This window comes from Paroedura picta, chromosome 16 (genome assembly GCF_049243985.1).
Source record: "Paroedura picta isolate Pp20150507F chromosome 16, Ppicta_v3.0, whole genome shotgun sequence".
NCBI lineage: Eukaryota > Metazoa > Chordata > Lepidosauria > Squamata > Gekkonidae > Paroedura > Paroedura picta.
Window position 1 is genome coordinate 295925 of NC_135384.1, and position 17018 is coordinate 312942.

Here is a 17018-nt window from a genome sequence, read left to right on the forward strand (position 1 = left end):
CAGTCTGCGTATCACCTGGGAATGCAGCTCTGCTTCACGTGTTTATTTGCTGTGCTTGTCCCCTGCCCCAGAAATACAGTGCCCCCGGCAGTCCATGAAGCAGCTCTCCCCATGTACTCAGCGGGGGGGGGGGGCGCTGGCTGGCACAGTGGCTTTCCCCTCCTGTCATCTCCCTTCAGTTCAGAAGTCTTCCTACACTTCAGCACCTGCAGCAACAAAAAAGCAAGTTGTTAGTGACCCCTGGGAGTAAAGCCTCTGGGCCCATACAGAGGGATTTGGCACCGTCTCACCTGTGCTGCTCGGGTGACTCCTGAGCCCTCCCACAGGCAAAGATGTGCTTGTGCGGACTGCCTGCTCGAGCCCCTCGACTGCAGGCTAGGGCACAGGAAACAAAATCACTGTGAACTCACAGGCCAATCTTCTGGGTCCACCTGTGTGGCTCTAGGGCATGGAAGCTCATATTTGAGCCCCGAGGGACCAACAGCAAGAGACCCAAATGCTGTGCTCCTTGCCCTGCCCTGCTGCAGAATGTTAGGGGCAATGTGCAAGCCCAGCAAAAGCTTCTGTTTGTCCCTCCCTCCTGAAAAAGAGAGTGTATGGCGGACAATGGTAACAACATGTACTTTGGCACAAGAGTAAGCCCCACTGCCCTCATGGCACTTGCCCCCCAACCCTTTGTGCCCCGACAGTGGGAAAGCCTTTGGGCCATGCTGCCTGCCTACCGTCTCAGACTCCTCCCAAGAGGCACAGCTGCTGGCTTCACCGGCTCCCATTCTGGGGGCTGCCCTGGAAATGCCAAAGGGAGAGAAGAGCCAGGTTGGATGGAGACCTGGCCAGCCCCCAGGGCGGGCTCCCTAGGGCTTTCAGGCAGGCAGTTACTTGCCCCTGCTACTGGAAGCATCCCCCATTGTGCAGCCTGGATTCTGGATTACCAAGCAGAAGTGAGCTAAACTGTGCTCTATCCAGCAGGTTCCCCCTGTCCCCACTCCCAAGGGGGAAGCCGTTCCCTAGGCCTCTCTTTAAATTCCTAAAAGGGCATCCATCTTCCCCAGTCTTGCTTTTTTTAGAAATGTTATATTTTCACAAGGTTTTTGATCCCCCTCCCTCACCCACCCACCCACCCAAACGTGAGGACAAAAACCTCTATGTTGCTTGGCCAAGGCGGCTGGCAGTAAAGGAACAGTGGGAGTGGGTAGAGAGATGGCACTCACTGCACAGCTCCTGCCCTCAACCGCCACAGCTCCTCCCGAAGACGGCTCACCTTCGACTGGTACCTAGAGAGATCGGAGGCACTTCCTTATTTGTTCGTCCCAGGTCCCAAGCCACTCCAACGGCAGAGCCTGGGACGTGTGGGTTGGCGGGCCTTCCAAGACAACACCCCTAAACCCCCATACAAAATCCAGAAAGAGCATTATCAACATTGCTTACTGCCCATCTTTTGCAGTGAGACTCAAGGCAACCAAGCAGGACAGCAGGGCTGGGATTACAGAACCAGAGAACCATGCTGAGCAAAAGAAATGTCTGAAGCATCACTCTCCAGGACAAAGAGGTTACAGAAGCAGAGAACAAGTAAAGCAATAGGAAAGGAAAGTGACACACAGAAGAATAATCACAATACTGTTTCATCTTTTCAAAGGTCCTCCCTAGTATCTTTGTTTTGTCCATGGTACATATTCTGGACCTCAGGCATGCCAATCCCCAAGCCCCTGCAGAAACTGCTTTCCTGTCTGGACAGTTGCCGAACTCGCCCATTCGGAGGGCATCACCCTCCAAAGGCTTCACTTGGCAAGCAAGTGCCTAGCAAAGGCGGTCCTGCAGCCACCAGGGGCCAAGGTGGTTCTGGAACATGACCTTGAGCAGGGGGCTGGACTAGATGACCCTGGAGGTCCCTTCAGCTCTATGAGTCTATGACAGCCACAGCCTGAAGTGTAACTGACCTGTAGCCGATGGACTGACTATAGAATGGGTATAATTGTGGAAGGGGGCACTCCCTGAAGTCTCTGTCAATATTCCTCTAACCTGCAGGGCTTGAGTAATAAATAATACATCTTTATTTTTATTTACAACCTGCCCTTTCTCTGTTGCTCAGTATGGGTAACGATCTGGTGAGATGGGCACTTTTTGGCGGTCCCACACGGCTACACCCCTTGGCCTGGTAGAATCAGTCAGGCCAAGCTGGTACTAAGGGGAGGAAAGAAAGAACAAGACCTGAACCTGCCGGAAAAGTGGGTAAATGAGAACAAGATACAATTCAACGAGAAGTGCAGAGTTCTAAATCAGGGTCCCAAAAATGAGAAGCGTGCGCACTGGATGGGAAATACATTTTTGAATGGTAGTGCATGTGAACAAGCGATATTGGGCACTTGCGGATTGTATGCTATATATGAGCAGACAGTGGGGCCAAGAAGGCAAATGCAGTCTTGCTCTATATGGAGAAAGGCACATCATAATCACAAAATGTCATTGTCTCGCTGTATGCCACATTGGCCAGACTGCGTCTGTTGTACTGTGCAGCCCTGGAGGCCCCACTTAGAAAGGGTGCAGCCAAAATTGAAAGAGAGGTGATACCATTATCATCAATCTCCATAACCAGACAATATTTTCAGAAGATTCCTTGGTCAGAAGGAGAAAAGAGCAGGAAGCCCCCTTCTCCCAGCTTACTTTTCTTCTTGCTGAAGGGCCCAGTTCACCCGCTCGGCCTCCAGCGCCTTCTCTCGCACCCAGTGTGCCTCCAGCTCCTGCCGCTCTTGCTGCACTTTCTTGAGCAGGCCTCGAACGTGTTCCAGCTCCTTATGTAGCCCCTCTGCTTCCAGGGAGAGCTCGCAGGCCTGGCGCTGAAGAGCTCCCAAGTCTTGACCAAGGCGCTGCATCCTGTTGGAGCATCCAAAAAGCATCAAGGAACTGAGCAGGTTGCTGTTGCCTGGGAAAGAAGCTCCCAGCCCCACGCCACTGGTGGCGGCACACGGCGACTCTGCTCCCACCTGGCACGCTGCTCCCGGTTCTCAGCTTCCGTCCTTGCCAAGGTCTCGGTGACAAAGCTCAGTTGCTCAAGCAGCTGCAGGGGAGGAGGGGGGGGCTGAGAGAGGCCAGAGACTTCCCCTTCTGCACACACATTCCCGACCTCCGTAGTGGCCAGCTGGCCCAGCATTCAGTCTCACACAGCGGCCACCAACAGGGCCCATGGGCAGGCTGAGGTGTGGCCGTCCAGAGACAGACAGTCTCAGGTTGTTGAGGTTCCCTGGAGGCTGGATGAACTCACCTCCTGTCGCTCTCGGCGCAGCTCCATCACCTCCAGCCAGTGCCTGGGAGAGAGAGGACAGAAGAAATCATGGAAGAGTCATCCATGGGAGGACCCCACTTAGCCCCCTCTCCCGCGCCTCACCCGGTTCCTGCGCCGCACAGCAGCGATTCCAGGCGATCCTGCAGCTTCTCATCTGGAAGGGAACGGAGAAGGGCGATGAGTCCGAGAGGAACCCGCCCCCCTCGTCTCCCATCCCCAGTCCCAGCAGCGCCCGGGCGCTCTGCATACGCTCAGGCGCACTCACGCCTCTCCAGCAGCAAGCGCAGCCGCCTCGCGCGCCCCTCGCGCCTCTCCAGCGCCTCCAGCACGTGCTGCTTCCACGCCGCGAGCGGCATTCCGCTCTTCCGCCCTCACGTGACCTCAACCGCCGCCGACACGCAAAGGCTGACGGGACTCGTAGGCCGTGAGGGTTTTTAAGCGGCCGACGCATGCGCGCGCGACGAGGGGCGAGCGCTTCCGGCTGCCGCGAGGGCCGAGCATGGCGTCCGGTTCGGCGGCGGGCGGCGGGGCGGCGGCGGGGCAGGCGGCGGGCGCGTACAGCCTGGGCCTGGCCAATGAGCGGCTGCGGCTGCTGGAGGAGCTGGAGCGCGAGATCGGCGCGGCGCTGCAGTGCGCGGGTGGGCGGGGCCTGGCCTCCCTCGCTTCCTTCTTTCCCGGGGCGTGGCGGGGCAGGGGCGGGGCGGCCGGGCGGTGACGTCACACTTGCCCCTCCTTCCCCCCCGCAGGGACGGTGATCCTGGAACTGTCCAAGGAGAAGCCCAACGAGCGGCTGCTCGACCGCCAGGCCGCCCAGTTCGCCGCCGCCGTGCAGAAGGTCGAGGCCGAGCTCTGCGCCCAGATCCGCTACCTGGCCCAGGTAAGGCGAGGCTGCCGCGGGCAGCGCAGGACGGGGCGGGGCGTGGTCCCGCGGCCCCGCCCCCTCAGCGAGCCGCCCCTTCCCTCCCGTCCTCCTGCCCACAGGTGGCCACCGGGCAGCCGCACGAGGGCTCCAGCTACGCCGCACGCAAGGACTGCCAGATGGCCCTCAACCGCGCCGACTACGCCCGCCTCAAGCTTGGGGAGCTCTGCCGCGCCTGCGAGCAAGCCGGGCCCGAGCAGTAGCCGCAGCAGGACTGCCCCACAGGCACCAACGGAGTATATTTGGGGAGACGGCAGCCAGAGACGTGCCAGAAGGACCACAAATAAAGCGTGCTATAAGTGCTATAAGGTCAGGGGCTGAGTTTTCAGATAAGCTTCGGCGGGGCGGGCAAGGGCAATGCTGGGGAAGCTGCCACAGGGATCTGCTGCTGCCACTAAGTGCTCAATGTTCACCCCTTGGGAGTCATGTGATTTCCGCTGGGTGCTTTTTGCAACTGATTCTGAAGTTTTGTAGGCACTGGCTAGGTCCCTGCGCAAATGGCAGCCGGTGCAGCAGAGCCTCACCTGAGCAGGGAGAGGAAGAACTTGCACTCGCTCTGGCTGGGCCAGGTCGGGGGCGGCAGGGCTTTGCTCCCAGAGGGACGCCTTTTCCAAAGCTGCAGCCGGGTCTGCTGTGGGGTCAGCTGTTCATGGGTTGCAAATCCCAGAACCATTGGGACGATTGACTAGCAGTTCAATTCCAGCAAGGGAAACCCTTGCTTCCATTCGCTGTTTTTTTCAATAAAGAGATTTCTTGCTATACAATGGATCTGCTTATTGGGAACATGACAGTGGAATGACACCCTGCCATGTCTGCTCCAGAGGCGGTTGAATGTTCTCCCCTAGGCAGAATGAAAACTAGAAGCACCCCTGGACCGTTACAGGACCTCCCCACATGGGGGCCACATCACCTCACCCATGAGCAAGGGAAGGTTGCATAGGTCCCAAGGGGACTGGAGGCAAGAAAGGATCTGGGGCCAGCTGAGGGGGCTGCTCCCCCACCCATTGCAAGACGGCGTCTTTGTGGGCAAGCTGTGGCATGGTCACCTCTCACCAGCTGGGGAAGGGGCTGGAGTCCGTGGGTCAGGTCCCCCCGAGCCCGTGCCTGGCAGCCCAGTCCTATCCACCAAGTGTATTCAGAGCAGCAGGCATGGCAGAGGAGTGGTCCCATGCACCCACCAGCCTTGTGGCTTCCAAGTTCTCCCACCAGGAAGGCCCTGCAGGGCCTTACCTCAAGGATTCCCTTAGTGCAGCTGCTCACCTAAGTGGGATCCCTCTTTCCATTGTTCCTACACCCGCCCCCAAGTTCTCCCCCTCCCCCATTGCTTCCAGCTGCAGCCTGACCCACCTTGTCTGGGCAGAGGCACACCACAGCCAGGAGGCCCGGGGGAGATGGGGAGCCCTCTGGGAGGCAGGCTTAATTGTGATCTCGCCATCATGGTGCACAGAATGACCCTGTGCTCAATGCCATGTCCCCCGTCACTCCCCCCTCCAGAGCACAGACAGGCAAACGGTAGTCCAGGCCCAAACTGAGATGTGGCCAAACCCACATCCAAAATGGCTTTACTAAACACTTCACAACAGAGGACCTCTTCAGGGGTCAGAAATTCAGATTTTGTTCCCAGATATTGCAAGGCAAATTCTTGCTGCTTGGTTCTTTCTCTCTTGGTTCTTTCTCTCTTCCTTATTGGAACCCAGGCCTCTTTATTGGAACCCCTCCCCTGACCCCACTCGAAATGCCTGGCCAATATGGGGTCCTCCGCTGAGCCTCATGCGGTGCAGCTCAGAGGAGACTGGCGCCCTAAGCCCAGCGGCAGCAGTGCAAAGGTCCCTTTTCACAGGTCCCTTTTCACAACCCTCCATCTGCTCATGGCATGGCCTGCCGTATAGCCCTCCCCCCATGCAGCCCCCACAGCTGACGAAGTCGAGGGGCAGATGACAGCCCTGGAGGAAGCAAGGGGAGAAAGGCTGGGTGAGGCACCTCAGCCATGATCCAACAGGAAATGAACTTGCAGAACTGAAAGTAGACTGTTTCCTCACCCCCGTCTAGGGAAATTCAGTAATCACGCAGTCCCATCTTGACAAACGCAAATCTCAATTATTCTGCGCAAGAGCTGTGGGCCCAGGAACCAAGCCAAAAGCCATTGTGGTATAGTGGTTAGGAGCAGCAGCCTCTAATCTGGAGAGCCAGACAAGTTCTCCTCCACAGAAATCTTGCTGGGTGGCTTTGGGCCCACTACAGCTCTCACAGGACTCTCTCGACCCACTTACGCGTTAAGGTGCCTGCTGCAGGGAGGGGAAGGGAGAGGCAATTATACGCCCCTTTGAGACTCCACTGGATTGACAACCTTCTCTCCTCCTTCAAACTGGAAGCTACAAAGGCCTAAGCTGAAGACCCAGATCCAATGTAGAGGCACCAGACTGGGCCCCTGGAAGCCCCCCTGCCCCCCAAAGCCCCCCACAGGATTTGCAGAGTCTTCCTGAACTCGTCATGAGTGGAATTGCAGAGGCCTCATCCCACAAAAGCTTCAGCTAAAATAAATCTTTAAAGTGCTGTGTGAAATTTTAATACTGCTGCACCAGACAAAAGCGGTCTTCCCTCCGGATCTATTTTATTTAAATTTTATGTATGTATAACTGGGTTGTTCAGGGTGGTTTACAGCAATTAAAGTACATCATAGCTACATTGAGAATAATGCATTACAGTTAAACAGTTTAAATTATTCTGCCTGTACTGGCCGTGAGTTCTAGTTGCTGCAGCCAGGAGGTCTGTTAGTTTTAGGGGGAGGGCTTGCTCAGTAGGGGCCTATTCAGTCACTGGCCCCAACCAAAGGCCTTCTTGCAAGCCCTTCAGAACTGAGGAAGTCTGTGCAGGGCCTGCAGCTCTTCCAGGAGCTCATCCCACCAGGTAGGGCCAGGATCAAGAAGGCCCTGGCTGATACCGGAAATACTTCTCTAGGGACAGGGATTACCAGCCAGTTTGCATGGGCAGAGCATAACGGGGGGGGGGGGGTAGTCAGGTGGTCCTTCAGGCACACAGATGGCCTTAACGGTTAATACCAAGACCTTGATCCAGAATTCAACTGAGATCCAATGTGGCTGCTCAAGAACAGGCCAAATATGGATCATCCAAAACGCTCCTGTGAGGACCTGCACTGCTGCATTCTGGACCAGTTGCTGTTTCCAGGTCAGGGACAAGGGAAGGCCCTCAGAGCGAGTTACAGAGTCTACTCTGGAGGTGATTGTCATATGGATGGCGGTGGCCAGGTTCTCCGGGCTCAGCTAGGGGACTAATAGCTTGGCCTGGCAAGGATGGTAAAACACCTGCTGAGCTGCTTTAGTGACCTGAGCATCTCTGGATGAAAAGGGATCAAGGATTACGTCTCAGTTCCTAACAGCTGGTGCACCTATTAGCTGCACACCATCTAGGCAAGACAAGCAGGCTTCCTCTCCTGGCCTTTTCCTGCCTGGCTTGGAGGGCTGAGTTCCAGAGGCTCTGCTTGATCCAGGCCATCCCTGCTCCCAACCCACTGGCAAATGTCTCTGGGGTGGATCTGGGCCATCGGAATATAGAGAGAGTTGGGTGTCTTCAGGGTATCATAGAATCACAGAATCATAGAGTTGGAAGGGGCCATTCAGGCCATCTAGTCCAACCCCCTGCTCAACGCAGGATCAGCCCAGAGCATCCTAAAGCATCCAAGAAAAGCATGGGTACTGATGGAGCCCAGCCAGGCTAGAGGGCACATGAAGATGTTGAATTCAGTGGGGGACTAAACCACACCCTGTGGAACCCCCCAGGAGAGGGGGCAACAACGCCATTCTTGGCCTCCCACAGCGACCCTCTGTCGGTGATCACCGAGAAAGGCAATTGGCCACTGGATTCCTGAGGCGGTGAGCGAGCAGCTCTTGGTCATCTGTGATGGATGCAGCCATGAAATCTGACTTGACCCGGTCCATCTGGTGCCAGAGATCATCCCTCAGGGTGACTAAGACCGTCCCCACCCCAGAAGCCAGACTGGAATGGGTAGAAGACGGAAGCTTAATCGAGGTAGGCCTCAGAGGGGCTTCAGGGCTCCCGTAGGCCTCAGAGGGGCTTCAGGGAAGAGAAAGAAAGGAAAGACGTGGAAGGTAGAACCGCAAGGGGGGTGGGGCTCGGATTATTTGCAAGGGGAGAAAGGGCTGGTGGTCCCCCCCTTCCCTGCTCACCTCCGGCTCTCTAGCCTGCCTGGCTTCGGTTGCCTTGTTGCCTCCTCCAGCAGCCCACAAGAACAGCAGCAGCAGCAGCAGCAGCAACCAAAGCCAGACCAAGCGCAGGGATGCTGAAGGGGGCCTTGGCAGCGGGAGCTACAGGGCCCCCCGCCTTCTCCTCCTCCAAGAGGGCCTGGTTGGCATCCACTGCGGCAGCCTCTGCAGGAGCAGCACAAGCATTTTAGCAGCTCAGGAGAGGTCCGGGAGCCTCACCACCCCCACCGCCACCCCTCTCACTCACCAGCACGGGGCTCTGGGCGGCTGCTGAGCATGGCTGGCACCCAGGCCGCCTCTGTGGGTGACTCTGCTGTCCACCGCAGCTCCTGGGTCTTGTCGCGGCTGACTCCAGCTGAAGCCGGGGAGGGTCCTGTCGCTTGGGTGGGGGAATGAAAGGGAAGGGCAAACAGTGTGGTGTAAGATGAAGAACAGAGAGGAAAATGTTGGAGGCAAGTCGAATATCAAAATACTGGGAGGTGGGGGCAGGTAGGCAACCCCCCTCCCGCTGGCCCTCCTGCTTCCTCTTGTTGGTGGTATTGGGGGTGGCTCCCTCCTTCCCTCAGGCACCAGGGATGCCAGCCTGGTAAGGGGGTGGCAGGAGTTGAGATGCCGGCAGGCGACTCATATTGCTCCCGGTGGGTGGGGGAACCAGGGAGGGTGACTGCCCCTCCCTCCGCACCCTTAAGTGGCACGTGCAGACTCTGGGAGGGTGACTGCCCTAGGGGAGCCAACGCAACCATCTCCCCTCCTTACAGACAGGAGTGAGGGGAACGGGGGGGCTCTATTGCAGCCCTGGAACAACAATGACGCCCCGCCCCCCCCGACCCTGAAGCGGGCAGAGAGCCGCGCAGGCTGAACCCCCCACCCCCCGCGGCAGGGAGGGCAGGGTCTCACCTTTCCCGCAGTGAGACTCCTGCAGCTGCCGCACCCACTCGGCCTCTTTCAAGCCACATTCCCGTCGTTTGGGGAAAATGAACCTGCGCGCCGGGGGGAAGAGGGGCAGAATTAAGGTGGGGGCGGAGGGGCAGAGGTCCTGGGGCTGCTGCCTGCCTGAGCGCAGGAAGGGCCACACACCTGACGAAGCCTTGGCAGGTATCGCAGGACTCCAGCCGGTCCAGGAACCGAGGGCGGGACGCCACGCGTCGACACCGGCAGCTCCCGGCCGCTCCCCCTTCGTTCCCCCGGGCTGGAGAAAGAGCAGAGCAGGAGGCAGGCCCGGCCGGACTCGGCGCAAGGGAGCTCCGAACCCGGGCCGCCCCCCAAGCGCCGGCAAACCGGACTGGCTCAGGCCAGAACGGCCCCCCGAGTCGGCGGCGCCCCCCCCCCCTCCGGCGCTTCGGAGCTCTCCCAGCCGAGCCGGGGAAAGCCGCGCTTCGATCCGCCTGCCTGCTCGGGGGCGCCGGGGGTCGGGCGGTCTTACTGTCCGCGCCTCCACAACCCCCCCGTCGAGGGCTGCCGGCCCACGGTCACCCAGCAAGCCGAGATTAGAACCCGCGTCCCCGAGAGGCCGCGACTACCCGTCGGCTCCTTGCGCCTCACCTGGGCCCGGGAGGGGCAGCAGCAGGAGAAGGAGGAGGTGGAAGGGCAGCGGGCGTCGGTCCCTGAGCGCCGCCTTCGGGGCCATCGCGGCCGAGAAAGCGAAAGGGAGCTGAGGGCGGAGGCGGCCTCCCCGGCGCGGGGCTTTCCGAAGCAGAGCTGCTCCGCCCCCCGAGCCCTCCCTGGGGGCGGCCCCCTGGCCGTTCACACCGGTCTCCCGTGGCCTCTCGCCCGGGCACGGCTTCCTCGGGGGCGGCCCCGCCGGGCAACTCCTTGCTCCGGGCCCTGCAAGCGGGGGCAGGCAGGCTCCTTTTTGCGGCTGGCCGGCTCCTCCTTGGACGCTTTAGGTCAGGATGCTTAGGGCTGATCCTGCGTGGAGCAGGGGTTGGACTAGAGGGCCTGTGTGGCCCTCTAGTCCAACCAATTCTGTGATTCCTCCTGCGATGGGCGCGTCCCGCTTCGAATCCCTGCAGCGCCCCGGAAGACGCCCCCGGGACATCCTGAGGCCTCCTTTAGCGCTCGCGCCTGGAGGGTGTCCAGCTCCATGCCCCGGAGCCCGGACCCTGAACGGCTTGTTGCAAGGCTGGCCAAGGAGAGGCAGAACCACACCGAGCCAGTTCTGCTTGGGTTTTTTATGCTGGTTTTAACCATGTCACCAGCACCCACGGACCACCCGAGAGGGTCGGAAACTGTATTTCCCAGGACTTTGGGAAGTTCTGCCTACCTTCACTTTTGGGACCACCAAAAGAGACAGCAGCTTGCCCCGCTAACTCCTTTGCTTTCCTCTTCTCTCAAAAATTATCCACTTCTGGGAGACTGTTCATTTTCCCTTCCCCAGGGCAGGATTCTTGTTGGCCCCCATGTCTAGGTCTCACTTTCTCTCACTTTCTCTTTCTGTCCTCACATTTAACTCCTCTGAACACAACCTGTTCCCTCTTCTTATGCCTAAGTGCCTTTTCGAATCCTGCCGCATCCCTGTATACCCCACAATAGATTTGAAATCTCGCTTTGGGAAAAGTCTGGTCCGTGTGTGGCTTGCATTTGCTGACCCACGATTCGGGTCAAGGCACCTGAGCCCCTGGTTCTGCTCCCCCTTTCTGTGCTGGGGAGGGGGGTCTCTCTTCCAGGCCAGCTTCCACCTGACAGGGATCTGAAGTTCCCCAAAATTGGTCGGGGCTCTGAGTGCATGGCCCCAGCCCAAGGGAGAGAGTCCCCACATGTCTCCGGATATATGTGAGAGTGGGCTGGTGTGGCCCCCCTCTGGCCACAAAGCAGGACACGAATATTTAACATACATTCCCTAATGTTCCAGGATATTAGGGGCTATTTCAGGGAGACAACCCCCCCCCCCCCATAACTGGAGCTGAACAGTCTGCAAGCCAAATTTTATTTATTTATTTGTTTGTTTATTTGTTTTATTCGTATATTTATACCGCCCTCCCCGAAGGCTCCTGGAGGGGAGGGGCTTGCTGCTTCCACATAAAGCTGCTTTGTTTTTGCGGATCAGAACCACCTTCCTGGCCCACAGAGGGCTCCTGGGGGCACTGCTGATGGGCACAGGCCGATTCTGTCCAATTGGGGTCCCGGGGGAAGGGAAGGACGTGAACATCCAGCAAACATGGCCAAGCATTCCCCCAGCTCTGGATGAGGCAGGAGGGCAGGAAATAGCCAAGGAAGCAGACCTAACGGGCGGGGGGAGGGCTGTTCCTGAGGAGGAGGACTTGCTTGCCAGTTGCATGAAAAGGACTCCTCGGTGTGAGAGCAAAACCAGCTCCTCTCTTTCTCCTTGCAGGAGATGGGACAAAAAGCAGAGGGGAGGGGCTGTGGCTCTGCACCTGTGACATCACCCCTGAGTTCTGTGACCTCACGGTCTTCCGAGGGGCCTTCCCACTGGAGGCCTTCTGGGCACCACGCATGGCCCCTGTGGTGCTCCTGGGCCTCCTGGTCTTTGCTCCAGGGATGGGGGCACTGGCACCAGGTAGGGGGGCTTGGGGGGCACTTGGATAGGCAGGGCTAAAAGCGGAGCCCTTTCCACGGCCACAGCCACTCCCTCCCGGGCAAGGTTTCCCCCCTCCCTGGCCATTCCACATCCCTCCCCTGACCAGGAGGAGTCAGGCTAGGCCAAGCTGCAGAGGGCCGGTCCCGGTGGCCAGGTGGGCAGGAGGCTGCCCAGGGAGACAGAGGGGCGACACAGAGGCAGGCCAGGAGAGACCACCTCTGAACCTCCCTGGCCTGGAAAGCCATCGAGAGTTGCCGCAACCCACCCCTGCTCTCACACCGGGGCCGTATGTCCTTCTCCTCCTCCTCCTCCTGGGTCCTAATTGGTGGGAATGGGGTGCAGCAGGGAGGGAACCATGGGAGGAGGGAGGGGCAAGGCTTCCCATCAGGGCTCTGTTTCTCTTGCCTCCTCTTCAGCCTGCGGCTTTCGGCCAGAGTTTGATGGGCCCCTGGCATCGCCCATGGCTGGGGGCCGCGTCGTCGGGGGCACCATGGCTCAGCCTGGGGAATGGCCGTGGGTGGTCAGCATCCAGACCACGACATACCACTTCTGCGGTGGGTCCATTATTCACCCCTGGTGGGTGCTGTCGGCAGCTCACTGCTTCCAGGATGCAGTCAGGTAATTTGGGGAGGGGAAGGATGAACTAGCCTCAACACCCCCGTGCAGATGGGCCCCACCTCTTGACTGGAATCTGAGCCCCCCCCCCAGGAGCGCAGGTCAGGAGGGGAGGAGGCTGGCAGCAGCTCAAAAGGACAAGGCGAGGGGTCCCTGCAGCAAGCTTGAAAAGGCACCTGGGGGGGGGGGGCTTCCCTTGCTCGGGGCAGAATCCCAAACGTGGCTTTGGCTGTAACTATCAGTTGCCAGTTGCTGTGCTGGTCCCAGGCCCAGCCCACACACGCCAGCCGCAGAACACGCCCCCTCCCAGGATCAGTCAGAAGGACACGGAGCAGCGGGCAAGTTTTCCAGTCCTCCAAACCCCTTCCTTGGGCTGGGTGTCTCCGTTTCCCGTTTGATGTCTAAGTGATTCTGCAGCTATCTTTCACTGAGTGAGTGGGACCCAATAACAGGCTCCCAAGATCCCCCCCTCTTTCCTTCTGCTCCCCCAGAGGCCAGGAACAGGTTGGGAGGCCCTGCAAGTCTGTCTCTGGCAGGAGAAAAGGGCCAGAGTCCAGGAGCACCGTCAGGACTGATACCATTTGCGGCAGGGAAGGAGCTAATTTCTTCAGCTGCTTGAAGATCTTACTCCAAGAAGTGAGCCGCGACTTACGGAAGCCCATTCGCTACCACAAGTGTTGTTCGGCCGCGATGCTGCTGGACTCTTCCTCTTTGCAATCCTAAATGATGAACAAGCTGACATTTCTTGAAGACGCAATAGATAAAAGTCTCCCCTTACTTTCGTGATCATCAGATTTGGGATCCACCCCCCCCCCCGCATTGCCCTGTGGAGATGGAGTCCCTAGATAAAGGCTTCTTCTTGGGGTCAGGGAGGCTAGATTGGCCCTTGCCCCATCCCCTCTGTCCCTCACTGCACTCACTAGCTGCAGGGGGAGCGAAAATCTCTTTGCCCACCCCGTGTCCGTCTCTTGCATTTTCAACCTCTGTGACTGTACAGTTCATCAGATCTGAGCCGCTTCCTCCTTGTTAGCTATCAAAAACCAGTAGAAAGGAGTCTTGGGGCAGGAAAAGCATGCAGACCTTCTTCCCTCACACCCCCGCCTGAGGAAGAACTTGGAAGCTTGTGCCACGCCCTGGGTCACCTTGGCTGGTCCCCTTGGAGCAGAGTTTCTGGCTGGATGGCCGTCAGCTGCAGCTGTGTGCCAGGGTCACATTCCTCTGAACACACAGGGTGCTTGCTGCATGTCTGGCCAAGGGACCTCCCAACCCTTCCCCTCACGGGTTTGGCCTCCCTGCCTGGAAGGCTGAAGGAACTCTTCTTTGCTCAGGAACCAGAACATCAAGGTGGCGGCTGGCAGCAACTTCTTGGGCCGTAACAACGTCACCCGCTGGGTGCGCAGGGTCTTCTCCCACCCGCTGTACCACCCAAAGACCTTCGACAACGACCTGGCCCTCCTCCTGCTGCAAGAGCCCATCCCGTACAGCCTCTACCACAGCGCCATCTGCCTGCCGGACAGCACCATAGTCCCCGACGACGACATGTGGGAGACCTGCTTTGTGGCTGGCTGGGGGCTCACCAAAGCCGGTGGGGGCACCCTGCTGGCATTTTGGCAGCTTCCAGAAGCTCTAGAATGGGAGGGGAGGGGGACTCGAGAGCTGCTGGGGGGCTCCAGGCCGCCATGCGTCCGTGTTCAGTCGGTGGTCTGGAAACCAAGAGCTGGTGTTTGGAACCCCCATCCCCGCCAAGCCCTGCTCTGCTGGAGTGGCGCAGCGAGGGCCCTTGGAGTCCAGCATCCTGCCTTGATGCTGCCTCCCACTGTGGAGGGCCCCTTTGGCCATGGCTGGTAGCCACCGATGGGCTTCTCCTCCATCACAACAAAGTTTGAGCCCTGTGGCACCTTGAAGAGCACCCAAGCTTTGTTCATGGTGTAAACGTTCACAGGCACATGCAGGCGCGACCTTGAAACTGTTTGAATGACACTTGCATGGCCTTTAAGGTGCCCCCTGACACCAAGTTTGTTCTACTGCTTCAGACCAACACGGCTGTTCCCCTGGATCCCTCCTCTGTTAATCCGCCTAGTCCCCTTTTAAAAGCCATGGATGCCCAAGGACAGGTGAATTCCACTGAGTAAAGAAGTAATTTGTTTCTCTGTTCTGAATCCATTTCCTAAGAACATTGTTGGGGGCTCCCAAGTTACAATGTTATGACAGAGGGAGAGAACACTTCTGAGAATCTGAGAGGCAAAGGGGCCATCTAGACCATCTAGTCCAGCCTCCCTGCTCAAGGCAGGATCAGCCTAAGGCCTCCCCCCCCCCCAGAGGAGATCTCTTTCCGCCTGGTCTCTGCCGGTCAGTCGGTTCTCCACCAGCATTAGCATAACCTTCTCCTTCCCCATGTGAAGCCTCGTGGGCCATTTTTGGCCCTGCCACCCAATATCAAGAGGTCCTCCTGAAGTTCCTTGCAGTCTGCTTTGATTTTCCCCATTGGGTGTTGCAAGGGCCAGACTTAACCCTTGGCTCCCCAGCTGGGGGTCTTGGCTGTCCAATGCAGAGCTTGGCCAAGGATCAGGGTTAGAGTTCATCCTGGGGTCTTAGGCCCCTCGCATCACCCCAGGGGCAAGATTTGTTCTCCTGGCCCTGAGTCCGCTGGCTGAGGCGGACCCTCTTCTCTTCTCTCTCTCCTCCAGGGACCAACAAAGCCTCATATGCGTTGCTGAAGGCCCAGCTGGGAATGGTCGACTGGCCGCTGTGCAAGAGATGGCTGCCTTCCCTGACCAGGAACATGGTGTGCGCTGGATTCGAGGCAGGGGGCCGGGACGCCTGCCAGGTGGGGGGGCACTCTGCTGGGCTTCTTGCCTTGTCTCCTCCGTGGGTCATGCTGGCACCAGGGGCAAGAAGGAGACCAATGCCAGCGGGCTAGTCACATTTATTTTACAGCCGTTCTCTCTGAGTTCTCTCAGCAGGGCTTTTGTTGTGGGGAGAGGAAGGGAAGGTGATTGTATAGGGCTCCTTTTGGGCAATGAAAACCAACTCTTCTTCAGAGCAGCCTCTTTCCACCCTGCCCCAGGAGCTCCATTATAGGGATGTCCAGCTATGGGGGGGGGGAGGGAGGGACTGTTAACCAAAGAGTGCAGCAGTGGACCAAATAAAGAAACAGAGAGCTGGAAAGGAGGACAGGCAGGAAAAACTCCCCTGATAATCCGCTGTCCGGGAAGCAGCAGGTTCCCTCCGGCACCTGCCTGCCAGGCCTCTGAGCTCTCAGAAGAAGCTGATTCCCAGAACGAACCTGGGAGGGTCTCAGGGGGGCTCTGGATACCCACTCTGTCCTGTGGCTTCAGAACCACACAGACAGCCCCTGGACCTGCTTGACACTCACTTTGCACACATGCTCGTGTGTGTCTGACAAGGCGGGTATGGGAGCTTTAAAGCCCCCACCCCCAATGTTGTGTGGGTTTCTTGGGGGCTCCTGGCCTAAAACCTGATTTTGGGGTAAGGGATCCACTCCTTCTGACAGCCACCCCAACTCTGCTGCCTGGTCTCTCCCCTCCCTTCCCAACCCTGCCTTTTCTCTCCTCTGGCTCCAGGGAGACAGCGGTGGACCACTCATGTGCCACCCCCCTGGTGCCGGCACCCCTCCCGTCTGGTATGAAGTCGGGGTGGTCAGCTGGGGCCGAGGCTGCGGAGAAGCCCGGAGCCCCGGGGTCTACGCTCGCGTGTCCAACTTCAAGTCCTGGCTGGAAGCCACTTCGTCCCAGGCTGGCCGGCCTCTCTTGGTGCCTCAGACCCCCCTCAGCCATGTCGCCATGCACGGAACCCCACAGTTCTTTGACCCATGGCCTGAGGGGGGCGGCAGAAGGCTGCGGGCTGCTCTAGGCCTCCCCTGGTCTCTGGCCCTGGGGCAGCTGCTGTTCTGATGGGTTGCCTGCCATGGGGCAGGAGGGCAACACCTCCAGCAGTGCTGCAAAAGGGTCTCCTCTGGGGGCCGGGGTGGGCGCTTGGGTCAGAGATGAATAAATATATTCTTGGATCAGCTCGGCTCTCTTGATGGGCTGGGAGCAGGGTCTAGCTCCTGCAGAAAGGAAGGGGGCAGGAGGGCAGTCAAGGTAAACTAAGGGAAGAGCAAGCTCTTGGCAGGCGAAAGAGGAGAGGCCGGGGACGATTTATTTATTTATTTGGATTTTTATACCGCCTATTCTTTACAGCTCTGGGTGGTTTACATGGAACATTATGAAATTTTACATGGAACATTATAATAATCTAATCTATAACATACAGTTTCAATACAACATCATAACAACCAAGTAACAATTTACAAAGCATCAATAACAACACTGGGGAGATCCAATTTGTTCAGTCATGGAAGGGCGTCTGAGGGGGGCCCAGCAGATGTTCTCAGTTGGTCGGCCTCAAGCGAATGCCTGGATG

At 58.3% G+C, this 17018-nt stretch overlaps 4 protein-coding genes across 4 annotated transcripts; 2 read left to right on the forward strand and 2 right to left on the reverse strand.

Annotated features, from left to right (window-relative positions):
• Positions 1-78: 78 nt before the first annotated feature.
• LOC143826455 (uncharacterized) lies at positions 79-3704 on the reverse strand. The gene is made up of 9 exons (XM_077315267.1): positions 3546-3704; positions 3383-3434; positions 3260-3302; positions 2982-3055; positions 2662-2871; positions 1212-1274; positions 723-786; positions 291-375; positions 79-206 (listed from the first exon to the last, which is right to left on the reverse strand). The coding sequence occupies exons 1-9, from the start codon at positions 3634-3636 to the stop codon at positions 193-195; spliced, it is 696 nt and encodes a 231-aa protein (XP_077171382.1). The 5' UTR covers positions 3637-3704; the 3' UTR covers positions 79-192.
• A 53-nt stretch (positions 3705-3757) lies between these two features.
• MED11 (mediator complex subunit 11) lies at positions 3758-4963 on the forward strand. The gene is made up of 3 exons (XM_077315274.1): positions 3758-3918; positions 4027-4157; positions 4262-4963. The coding sequence occupies exons 1-3, from the start codon at positions 3780-3782 to the stop codon at positions 4400-4402; spliced, it is 411 nt and encodes a 136-aa protein (XP_077171389.1). The 5' UTR covers positions 3758-3779; the 3' UTR covers positions 4403-4963.
• A 1786-nt stretch (positions 4964-6749) lies between these two features.
• On the reverse strand, positions 6750-10320 carry CXCL16 (C-X-C motif chemokine ligand 16). The gene is made up of 6 exons (XM_077314807.1): positions 9983-10320; positions 9518-9629; positions 9338-9420; positions 8688-8819; positions 8405-8605; positions 6750-8291 (listed from the first exon to the last, which is right to left on the reverse strand). The coding sequence occupies exons 1-5, from the start codon at positions 10065-10067 to the stop codon at positions 8415-8417; spliced, it is 603 nt and encodes a 200-aa protein (XP_077170922.1). The 5' UTR covers positions 10068-10320; the 3' UTR covers positions 6750-8291; positions 8405-8414.
• Positions 10321-11832: 1512 nt separating this feature from the next.
• On the forward strand, positions 11833-16623 carry LOC143826643 (serine protease 55-like). Its single transcript, XM_077315500.1, has 5 exons — positions 11833-11957; positions 12395-12596; positions 13922-14178; positions 15281-15420; positions 16178-16623. The coding sequence occupies exons 1-5, from the start codon at positions 11894-11896 to the stop codon at positions 16505-16507; spliced, it is 993 nt and encodes a 330-aa protein (XP_077171615.1). The 5' UTR covers positions 11833-11893; the 3' UTR covers positions 16508-16623.
• The last annotated feature ends 395 nt before the right edge of the window (positions 16624-17018 follow it).